The 11876-nt window shown below is 45.2% G+C and overlaps 1 protein-coding gene across 1 annotated transcript; it reads left to right on the top strand.

Annotated features, from left to right (window-relative positions):
- Window positions 1-528: 528 nt before the first annotated feature.
- Window positions 529-5624, top strand: LOC144097022 (uncharacterized). The gene is made up of 3 exons (XM_077629816.1): window positions 529-694; window positions 3884-4190; window positions 5327-5624. The coding sequence occupies exons 2-3, from the start codon at window positions 3898-3900 to the stop codon at window positions 5394-5396; spliced, it is 363 nt and encodes a 120-aa protein (XP_077485942.1). The 5' UTR covers window positions 529-694; window positions 3884-3897; the 3' UTR covers window positions 5397-5624.
- Window positions 5625-11876: the final 6252 nt, after the last annotated feature.

Genomic DNA, 11876 nt, shown 5'->3' with positions numbered 1-11876 from the left:
AGTCCACGTTAAAGAACTCCAGGTTGTTGAAATTTCCGGAGCCCTCTGTTACGGCGTCCCTCATAGCCTGAGTCGATCTGGGACGTTAAACCTCCATAAACCATAAACCATTGTTGTAGAATAAAAATAGAATCTGCGGAGAAAAGAACCTTGTGTAACTCTGTAAGTTACTGTTAGTCGCGAAAATATATGTAGATTTGTTAGCAATTACAATTGTTCGCAACTGTTAAGCTTTGTTTTCAATTATTCTATAGTACTTCCTCGGATCCCGTCGTTTTCATGTTTTGACCATATTTCGCGGTTTAGTAGGCCAAATTCTTTCGTTCAACTAATGAAATATGCCAAATGTTAGTTGATTAGCCTCTGTGCTTCGTTTCGCATTTCGAACGATGCTGAAAATATAAATAACTGAGCAGCAGTTTCTACCACTCAGAAACAAGCAATGCCAAGACTACAACTGTTTCTCAAGTGCTGCGTGTGCCTCACGTCGATCCAAGGCTGCCAGTCACTGCGCCTTCGAGGGCACAGCTGCAGACACATGCTCATTGTTCGGAGAGCAGCGGAGAAGGACGGACGCTGCAGTTGACTACGAAACAAAAAAAGGCTCGTCGGTTGCTGCTTGTGCAGCTGCCCATCCGGATAGTAACCCCAGGCCGCGTCCCAGAGAAAGCTACGCTGCTCAGTCTGGACTGACGTAAGCTGCGTCGAGTCTTCTTAAATAATTAACTCTCTCGTTACTCCTCTGAGAGGTGTAATTCTCGCCACATGTTCATTGCAATAAATCTAGGTGAAAGAGATATGACCATGCCAAAGTAGACTGGCGCGCAACAATATATATCACAGTAAAAAAAAAGAAAATGACAGAATCATGCCCAAAACGTTAAAGAGCCCCAGGTGGTCGAAATTTCCGGAGCCCTTCACTACGGCGTCCCTCATAGCCTGAGTCGCTTTGGGAAGTGAAACCCTCATAAGCCATAAACCATGCCCAAGATTGGACATGTATTTTTTGTATTATTGTAGTATTTTTCTGTAACACTGTAGCATTTTCTGTATAATTCTTCTGTAGTTCCGTCGCAACGACAAGATAAAGTACATTATAGTAGAGAAAATTTTGTTATTATAAAACTTTCTGTCACTACAATTTCTTGACCAAAAGTACTGCAATCTGTTGTGACGACAGAAAGTTGTCTGTTGTGTTTTTCAACTGCGTTTGCTTGCGTGAATAAGCTGTGCCGTCACAGAAATGATTGGCTGGCTAGGCTTAAACACTGAATCAAGATTGTGAACAGTTCGTGGACGTACAGTTCAAGAAGCAAAAGCTTCTCGGGGTATAAAAGGCCAATGGTGTGACAAAGTGACCTGCTGCTTGTACTTATGTGCTTGCTTATTTTAATGCGTTAGCATTAGAATGCTTCTCATTTTTCGAAAGTGCTAGAAGAACACGGACAAAGAACGAACAGACAAGGACTAGCGCCAAAAAAATGACAAACGTGCACCAACTAGCCCGATCTGCCACCCATTAGAATGCTTATGTGAACGAAACCCTGGCGTCCGATGTTTGTCCAATACAGCGTGGAGAAGAAATTACCCTGCTTGTGGCCTCGAGCGGGATTCGAACCCGCGGCGGCGCGAACAGATCACCTGCGCATGCCGCTGCTTTAGATCACTCGGCCGTCGTCGCAGCCGCATAGTTGTTGTTCTCCTCAATAAGTTCATGGCACGTACCCCATTGCGGGGGATTGGCCAATACACAGGTGGTGATTGACAGGTGCTCAAAAACGTTTTTCGAATAAGGAAAGAAAAAAGAATGCAGGTTAGAAATTTAGAACTTAGAAACTGACATTGGTGACTGAAAATGGGAACGAGTCTATATGTGCAGTGTTTTGGATGTTTTCATTACAGAGGACATTTGAACATGAGTAGCCCGAAGATGGAATTCAGAACGTTGTTAATTTGCTCTCTCGTTACTCCTCTGTGCTGTGCTCTTCTTATTCTTCTTCTTCTTATTATTATTCATTTTCTTATTATTCTTCCTCTTATTCTTCTTCTTCTTCTGCTTCTTATTCTTCTTATTATTCTTATTCTTATTTTTCTTATTCTTCTTATTCTTCTCCTTCTTCACCTGTGCTTTGAAATCCTCGTCTTCATCCACTTTGGTTCGTGCGCGATACAGTACAAACGCCTGATGCGCTGTGCTTGAGAAGTGGTCGCCTTCATGAACTTTTACCCGTGCACAATACAGTTCAAACGCAAGAGCACGCAGCCACTTGCACGTGTTCCAAAGCCTGTCCGGTTTGAAGCCTACGCTTGATGGCACTTGATAAAATGCTTAACACAACTTGACACCCCATTTCAGCATATTGAACAATATCCCAAATTACTTCAAAAAATTGAAAAACATCACAAGTAGTCTTGCTCCCCGCGTGATTAACAGCCAGTCTCTCGTGCTGTGGCACTATTTGGCGCAGCTGGGCACAGAGGACGCCACAAACACGCGCTAGTTCGTGTGACTGCGCAAGTGGGGCGCCACGAGTCAATGCGCTCACGAAAGTGCAGCCCACTTGCTAAGCGCTCCCCTCCTCATCAATCGCTTTTAACGCACTTGATTTTTTTATTTGCTCATGACTATAGCTCAAAACCCGCATTTATGACGTTTACGGCGGATCAATTAGTTTATGACGAGTAATTTATGACGGATAAGGAATGTAGAGGCAGTTTCGTCAATACGCACTGTGCTGGGTATGGTTCGCTGAGCCGTGTTACTTCATTTTCCTCATGTTTTAATAGTTAATAGGCAATAACTTTCATGCGTATGTTCCTGCGTGTATCAAGATGTTAAATGTCGACTTGCTAACTTAGCGCGCTCACCAGCATGAGCAAGCTAAGCTCCCAGAATTTGGCTCGTAATATACTAAAGAAACCAGTTATACTAAAAAAAAAAATGTGCCGTAGCCTTTAGTTTGAGCCCAAGTGAAATTTTTGATGTCGTGAGCTCTGCTAGCGCTGATACAGTTTGCAGCGTTTTGTAGTGGCGCAGTTGAATTAGCAAGCTTTCAACTGTATGAAGCTTTTCAGGCCTGGCGGAATTAGTCACAATGGCGAGATCAGATGCTGGTGAAAGTCAGGGATGATGCATTGTTGACGAAGTAGACGAATCTGTGCCATCAGAGCTAATAACTCCTTTTGCTGCCCCTGTACCACGCATCTGCGGTAAATTTTGTAAAATCAGGCCAATAAGCTTCACCGCCAAAGAACTGCCTTCTTCCTGGGCGGGACATACCAGACAGGAAGTGGTGTACACATAAAGTAGACTCCATTAACACCCATAGAGAGGAAAGGTGCAAAACAAGCACGGAAAGAAGCAGAGGAACAACAGCGTTGCAACCTATCTGTGCGAAAGGCGACAGAGAAGAACAGAGCGCTGACTCTCAATTGAAAATTTTGTTCGTGGAATTTCAGCTGAGAAGCAGTGCTGTGTCCCGCGCTTCCCCTGTTGTCGTCCGACTTATTTCGCTCTGTTGACTTGGAACGATGCAATAGCACCTGTTTTCCAGTGCGTACAAGTGTTCCCCTGGTCAGATGCTCGGCTTTGTTGGTGTCGATGCTTGAGTAAATGTGGCTTCGACCGCACCTCGTGCGATCCAAACATGTTGCCCTTGCGCTGCTAACACCAAATCATCATCATCATCAAAACGGAGGCAATACTAAGTCGCCTTACTGTTGCTTCGGAAGTGAAGGAGCAGAACCAGTGCTTGTTCTGCCTCTTCCTGTTCACTTGTTCTATGTGTTCCTCTTCACTGAGTTGCTCTACGCACCGCGGTTTCAACATTCAGTACTAGCTGACCTTGCAGCCTACCCTAATCAGCGACTGGCATACATGCAGGTTGCGCCAGGACCATGGCCCGCGTGTGGTTGGTGGCACTCCTCTTGACAGCCTTGGGTGTCTCCTGCACCACAGCGTACTCATTCCACAGGTCGTTTGCGGCTAGCGCCTTTCAGTCGATGAAGACCGGTCCCGGAGGAGTCGTTGTGGGCCGACAAGGCTACCTGGACTCGACGGGCAAGAGTCGTTCAGTACGTTACACTGTCGGAAGAGACGGCAGGGTTCAGGTCAGGGACGACCCTTCTGGTCGAGCTCTCCTGAGCAACATGGCACAAAGGGCCCTGCGGCGAGCTCGTTTCTCCTTCAGGTAAGAACCCACACAACGTGCGTAAATCCATGAACCCTTGCTCAAAGAGGCACAGAACTCTCTTGTTAGAGATTTCTTGTGGTTCTTCTATGTCCTAGAGATCTTACGCGGCTTCTATAGAATAAAACACTGCTTCTGTAGCACCGATCATGATAAGATATCAGCACTGACCCCCTTGTGACACGTGAGCAGAGTCATCGATTTTTTTAATTTTTTTTAATTTGGAAAATAATATTGAGACTCACAAAAGCAGTCTCAGGGTTCTATAACCCTGAGAAGATAGCGTGTTTATGAGAGTACCATCAAGAGAGTAGACAGGTTTAAAGGAAACATCATCATGATGAATGACCAGCCACGCATGCGTTCCGTGCTGTAAGAGTACCATCAAGAGAGGAGATAGGTTTAAAGGAAACATCATGATGATGAATGACCAGCCATGCATACGTTCCGTGTTGTATGTGCTCTGCCCACGAGCGCCCCCTAATATGTTGATAATGTAGAAATGACAAGTAAAGCCTTACTCAAAGGCGAAGAAACCGCACCTTTGATAAAAGATCGCTACGGTACAGACTCAGGAACGCCTTTCTTTGGTTTCATGAAAGTGACGTTTTGCTACGGCCCCTAAATGGAATGCACGCCATCATTATTTTGGCTTGAGATGCGTTGGTAAGACAATACGTCTCTGCTTCCACACATATAGAACGCAAGATCACGCATTATTTGGGGGGAGGTGGGGGGGGGGGGAAGGCAAATTAAGTTAAACTACAATGTGTTAGCGTCTGCAGGTATACCAGGCCACCTCCAGCGTGAAATAATAAACTCCCTAATAACGCCGTGAGTTTTAAAGAGAAAATTTGCGCCATCAAAGGGTTTATACTCTCTGTGGCCACTGATAATTCCACCAAATCAAATTAACATCGTGTTCGGAAAATTTCAAAGTAACAATTAGTGCACAAAATTACAATATGCTAAAATACTTTACAGTAAATTTTTTAAGTTGTAACTGGCCGATGTTTCGGGAATTCTGTACACTTGCTTGCCTGCATAGCATTCATAACACTTACTTTAGCTCAGTCACTCTGAACGACAAATGTATGTTTTCTGCATTAATAAAGAATTTTTTATTATTATTACAGGTCGCTGCCCGGCTTACTGGACCTATCAAACTTTAACAACTTCCTCGACTTCGACTTCGGCCGTTTCTGAGGCTGCCGCCGCGGCTTTATCTGCGACTACAGCGTTGTTTCCTATTCCTGTAGCACTGAGTCTTCGGACAGCCCGCAGTACCATTCGTGTTGTATAAGAATCTCGCATATTTAGAGCAGCGAGCAGATTGCATGTGCTAATCTGCGGCTTGCATTCAGCGTGGTGGCAAACGGTGTTATCACGCTTGTTTTGCTCTCACTAAATAATAAAAGCAAAGAAGAATAAGTGCGTGATGGTCATTTTATTTATTACATTGAGACCCCTATTGCATGAATGGGGTCGTGAAGAAAACGCTCTCTGCTGCTTTTAATACGCTGAGAGCAGACTGAGTGCACATATATGTACAGTCCGCGCCACGCTTGTGCAGAGCACTCCAAAGGTGAGCTGCCCTGTAATGAAAGTGGCGCCCCTGAGCACAACTTTCGGATTCTTCAGGCAACAATTAGGCGGAGGTAGAGCCATATTGACGTCCAAGTAACGTGGGCATGAAATATTGACGTCCAAGTAACGTGCGCATGAATATTTTGAACAAAAGCCACCAGCTGCTGTCAAATAGCAGTTCTTATAACATGGTCCCCATGTGCTCGAGCGCTCTGAACAAGAACGACATCGGCTATACTTGCGGTTCGTGGCATGAGGAAAATTGTGAATATGCGTCATAATTCTGCGGCGTGGTCTACTAGGTGTTCCATACTGCACAGCATTATTTAAAAAATCAAGGCTTCTTTGATAATTCACTTGAAGTTCTCAAGATTTTATCTAACTTCCGATTCCCTTCCAGCCAGAATGCACACAAGCATACCTTATCATAAAGTGTTTTTTATATTTTTTTGCGCGATTCGTTACCACATACGACGTTATTACAGTGTTCATATCAGTGGACTTTCAAGCACTTCGTTCATATTAATCTAACTTGTGGTGAACGGACGATTTTAGATGCGTATTTTCGAACGTTCAATCGGATTTCTTCGGCTTGTTTGGATTCGGCGATAGTTTGATATTCCAATAGGAAAATGCAACCAAGAATCCGCTAATCTGTGAAAGAACTCCTCGACTGGGATGACCACATCTGAAAAAAAAAATCCAGGTGTCCGTTAATAACTATGTTATCGTTTAGTTCGCTTCGCCATTCGCGTTTTACTTGCAGGGAGAACCTCGCACCTGCCAAAAATTCCCTGGCCAATGCACGGAGACAGGAACGCAACCGCAAGAGTCTATTCGTGAAACAACTGCGTAAATATGCCCGCACCGTCAGCAATAAAAGGATTTGTATTTCGTATCCTACACACGGTAGGTCAACTGGTAGCGAAAGTCCCAAAGAGCACCGGCGTGACGACAGAGCGAGACACGAGTTTCGTGGCGCTAACTGGGAGTAGAGGTGAATTAACAAATACAGAAAAAGAAATGACGTCATGACGTTTTTGGCGAGAAATTAAGAGTGACTTCAGCGTTTAGCACATCCAAGTAAAACTATCGTTGACATACGAATCTGCGAGTCATAACTTCTTGAGCACATTCATGCAACGCTGCTCTGTTAATGCGACGCAAAAACCGAAACGGTAGGAGACGGAACGGAATGAGCCGGAACATTTTACTACGGAATGCGGCGCGCGACCTGAGACCAATAGAACCTCACCTTCAGGGTTAAATGCCAAAGCGACGCAGTGAGACGTCGGTCGTGCAGGTGCGTCCACAGAACATGCCGCCACTTGCCGCGACGTCCACGGCAGGCCAAGCTGAGCTATGACGCAGCATCGTCGGACTGTCCCAGAATGCGCAGTTATCACCTTTCGCTCGCCGCCTTCGCCTTGCTGTCACTACGGGCAGAACCACTACCAGCTTGAGGAAATGCCAAAATGTTTGAACCACACAGATATCCAACGTTGTTCGCACACTTGCCAAAGAAGCAACACGACGACAAAATGGTTACGGTGGCTAAACCGAAGCCACTGCCTCCCCGCACGTAAAAGGGTTACCGCGTGCACCTTGTTTCATACAGGCACTAAGCTTAGTGGGTTGGCGGGTCAACAAGTCCGTGAGAGGGAGCTAAAAACAAGCTACAATTCTAGTGCTACAAACTAATTTCACGCATACTTAACCAAGAAAAAACATAGCAGCGATAATAATACTTTACTTTCGTATTTTAACTATGAAATAGTTTTCAGTTGCACTCTAGTTCACTATAATTCCCCTCCTTACCAGGGGTCCTTCCAATCGCACATCTAGTTGATGTCGCTGGCAGTAGGTTCTGGCAGGCATTTGGTCTCGTCTAGCGCGACCAGTTGATGTACCTTGTCTTGCATATAGCAAAACTAAAGGTACTGCAAGCGCTCCTGACGTCACCGTACGTCCAAGTGCTCACTACGGTATTTTTGGGTAGGAAGTTTCGAAACAGGCTGTGCGTTTTGTGACGTATATGCATCTGAAAGTAAACCCTCTTCACACATTCACTCGGTGTGTGCTTCTGGGCTCATCTTTGTCTGCATTGTGATCATTGGCCTATTCTTTTATTCCTTAATTACCCTCGCCTTGTACCAGTGGTTATTAGCAGGACAGATCTGCGTTACAGAGGATGACGCTAACAATTCCTTCAATAAACCCTTTCAGTCTCTTTATTGAAAACGTTTACTTGTGTGCCGTCACTGACGCCATGTGATCTAAGCGGGCCTGCAGAACAACGCTGCTTCATTACATCCTTCCGATGGCCCCATCGATACATTGCGCACTCAGTGCATGAAAACCGGTATTGTGTCTAGGTAACTGGTAAAGATCGTGTCCCTAGTAGAATCAGAAAGTTTCAGAATCAGAACGTTTATTCACGCAGAAATTGATACACAAAATGCTGTGTAGTCATCTGGATCCTTAGCCGCTATGGCTAGTGATGGATCCATTACAAACATTGTCAGAGTTAAACAATCACTATATGGAGCATTGCTATGAGCAACAACACGTGTTTAGCTTGGTGCATCAGATTGCTTGTTAAGGTAGTGGCGTTTTAGTTTAGAAACAAAGTTGGACGTGTATTTCATGTAACACGGCACGGTATTCCATATTTTAGCCCCGATAAAAGAAATTGAGCGCCGCCCGTATATGTTGTGAGCTATGGGTAAACTAAAATTATTGTGCTGTGCCTGCCTAGTGTCACGTTTGGGAGAGATGAATATGGAAGAAGGATGTGGAGAGTTCGTGCTAATTATCTGGCGGACTAAAATGGCCGTTTTTGTACTCACGTACATTGGTGAAGGGCATTATGTTTAATTCATCAAAAAGAGGTTTGGATGGTATTGCTCTCGGTGCATATGATATTATTCTGACAGCCCTTTTCTGGAGAGTGCTAACTTTTGCTAAGTAAGATGCGAAGGTGAAACCCCAGGATTCAATGCAGTATATTAAATGGTTATGGAAAACGCTGAAATATATCATTCGTAGTGTTTTCTTGTCAAAATGTTTTTGTGCTTTAATTAGTGCATAGCACCCAGAGGTTAACTTTTTGCATAAGTTTTCTATATGAGGTGCCCAGTGTAGATTCTCATCAAGAGTTACTCCTAAATATTTGTAGCTTTGAACCCGTTCAATTGGTAATCCATCGAGATGCAGACTACATTCTACGGGGGTAGATTTACGACGGGAGGTGAAAGCAATGAACTTTGTTTTTTTAACATTTAGCGCTAGTTTGTTAGTGCTAAACCAATTTGCTGCTTTTTGGAGGCTATTATTTGCAAGTGATTCAGCCTTTTCTGCCGACTGATGAGGTATTAGTAGAGCTGTGTCATCTGCGTACATGACTGCTTGTCCATGCTCAATGAAACGAGGAAAATCATTTATAAAGAGGGAAAAAAGCAGGGGGCCAAGTACTGACCCTTGCGGAACTCCTGTCCTAACTTCCCCCATTGAAGATCTTTGATCTGAGATTTGCACGAATTGCATGCGGTTAGTTAGGTAGCTACGGAAAAAATTGCTGGCTGGTCCTCGAAATCCATAACTTTCAAGTTTCTGTAACAAAATGTCATGTTTAACAGTGTCGAATGCTTTTCTAATGTCAAGGAATATGCCTATAATAATCTTGTTTGAATTTAAAGCCCGGTTAATTATTTCTGTTGCTGAGTGTACTGCTGTGCCTGTAGAATGACCTCTGCGGAAACCATGCTGTTCTCTGGCTAAGATGCCATAGTAAAAACAGCTTAACGCATTCTCAGTCATTTTTATGACACAACAGAAAGAATCACGCAGCACTTTAAACGCGCATGCTTTTATTCAATTAGGATAACTACAACAAAGCTTCTACAGTTGCGGTGATTGCTATGGTTTGGTTTATGGGTGTTTAACGTCCCAAAGCGACTCAGGCTATGAGGGACGCCGTAGTGAAGGGCTCCGGGAATTTCGACCACCTCGGGATCTTTAACGTGCACTGACATCGCACAGTACACGGGCCTCTAGAATTTCGCCTCCATCGAAATTCGGCCGCCGCGGCCGGGATCAAACCCGCGTCTTTCGGGCCGGCAACCGAGCGCCATAACCACTCAGCCACCGCGGCGGCTCGGTGATTGCTATCGTCTGCAATGTTATCGCAGCAAAAACATTAACGCTCGCAACCTTTTTTTTCTCAGAACGATAAATTACTAATCAATTGCTTAATAATATGACGAAGGCCTGACGTCGTTCATGACATTGCTCTTTGACATTGAAGCAGAACGGGTAAAAACAAAAAGACTGCGAAGCAATGTTCATGTGGGGGCTTGCTACGTCATTGCTGCTATGTCATTGCTCGATGACTACAAAACACCTTAAGTGTACGCTGTCGTTCATGTTATTTTGCTTTGCTTTAACGCAAAACAACACCTTTTGCGCTGTTGAAGAGGTCGGGAGCGCACCCTGGTACAGATTCAGGCTGATTGAGCTACTAGTGTCTGGTTCGGGCCATGCATCGCCTGTCGGGTTTTCTTATTTTTAATTCTCAGGAGCGGACTTCTGCGTAAGAAAGGATTTCATGCTGTCACATTACGATCACAACTTTCACAGGCTCCTTTCTAAAAGGCAAGTCCGCTACAAGACTTCAAGACGCCCCCGGAAAACTTTTGTGGCGTCTAGCATACCTTCATGCGTCTCTCCAAGGCAAAAGTGTAGGAAAGAAAAAAGAACCCACGAAAACTCTCTTGAATTGCTTTGAATAGAAAGATTGAAAATTATTGCCAACCTCGATTTCGCTGCTGTCGTCGCCTCTTGTCTGCCTTTTTTTCTTTTTGGTGTTTAAAGGCGGGTCTTCCATTGATGCAACTTTCTCCCCAGTGGGGGACCAACTCTGGAGGTCGAGGAGAGCGTCTTTTGGGGGAGAAACCTCTCCACGCATGCGTGCCGATGAAGAGGGAGTGCGATCGCCCCCCCCCCCCCCTTTTTTTTCGATGCCCCCCCCCCCCCCCCTTCCCCGGCAAAGAGAGCGGAGGCTCCCGGCTATCCTCCCGCTATCGCCGATGTCATCTTGACGAGAAACTCCTGACGGAGATTGATGCCGCTGCATGAACCACGGAGGTGCCGACCCTCTTTGTGCTGCTTCTGCGACCTCGTTCACGCTCCATTACAATTCTTTTATTATTTCGCGCTATACAATGAGAAGGCAACAAAGAAACTTTAATTAGACGTTTCACGCGCTTTCACTACTACTCCTGTCAATGCTTTTTTTTTCCTTCATTTTCCTTTCACACAAGCCTTCACACGGTTTATTTTTATTTTCTTAGTCGTATAACCTTCACGTCCCCTGCCCGTTTAAAATCTTCCTTTCAGGGGTGCAGTGGCGAAGTAACGGAACACCGTGACGTCGGCGTGATTCGCTTTTCAGTTCGCTTTCCGGCGCGCAGATATGAAGTGCCGCGTTTTTTTCCCGACAGGTTCTGCAGTGCTTTGAATCGAGAATGGCCGAGATCGAGCTCATTCTAAGGACCTCCTGCCATTTACATGCAGGATACCTTCTCTCTCTCAACAAAATACACTTGAAGGACGCGAAACAATAGTCCGCGATTCCCGAAAGATGCGCAATTTTGGAGCGGCCTTCACAGGCGCCTAGGAGCGATTTGTAGAATTTTGTTGCTTTGCGCTTCTGTTGACGCCAAACTCGCCACGACTTCTGTGGGCACTCACAGCGAGAAGCAACCGATTGAGACATCCCGGAAGCACTGCATCGCTTTCGGGAGCAAATGACGTGCAAGCAACTTAAAGCAAATGTTTAAACCATGGAACAGGACGAACACCTACGCGAAATGTGGCTGCATATTAACGAGCTGCCACAGTGGTTTAACGAAATCAGTGTCCAGCTCCTGAGCCCCAGGTCGTGGGTTCGAATCCCGGCCGCGGCTGCCGCTTACCAAACAAACTGCATCGATAATGTGCACGCGTTCTACTTACATCTGGATTCTAGAAGGAAGTTGTGCAGGCGTCAACAGACGAAAACCAATAATGTGAACGTCACTTTCGGGGAATTCTGCGGTG

The sequence above is a fragment of the Amblyomma americanum genome, chromosome 7 (assembly GCF_052857255.1).
Source record: "Amblyomma americanum isolate KBUSLIRL-KWMA chromosome 7, ASM5285725v1, whole genome shotgun sequence".
NCBI classification, from domain to species: domain Eukaryota; kingdom Metazoa; phylum Arthropoda; class Arachnida; order Ixodida; family Ixodidae; genus Amblyomma; species Amblyomma americanum.
The sequence above is the reverse complement of the archived record's forward strand: the minus strand, read 5'-3'. Positions and strand labels throughout refer to the sequence as shown.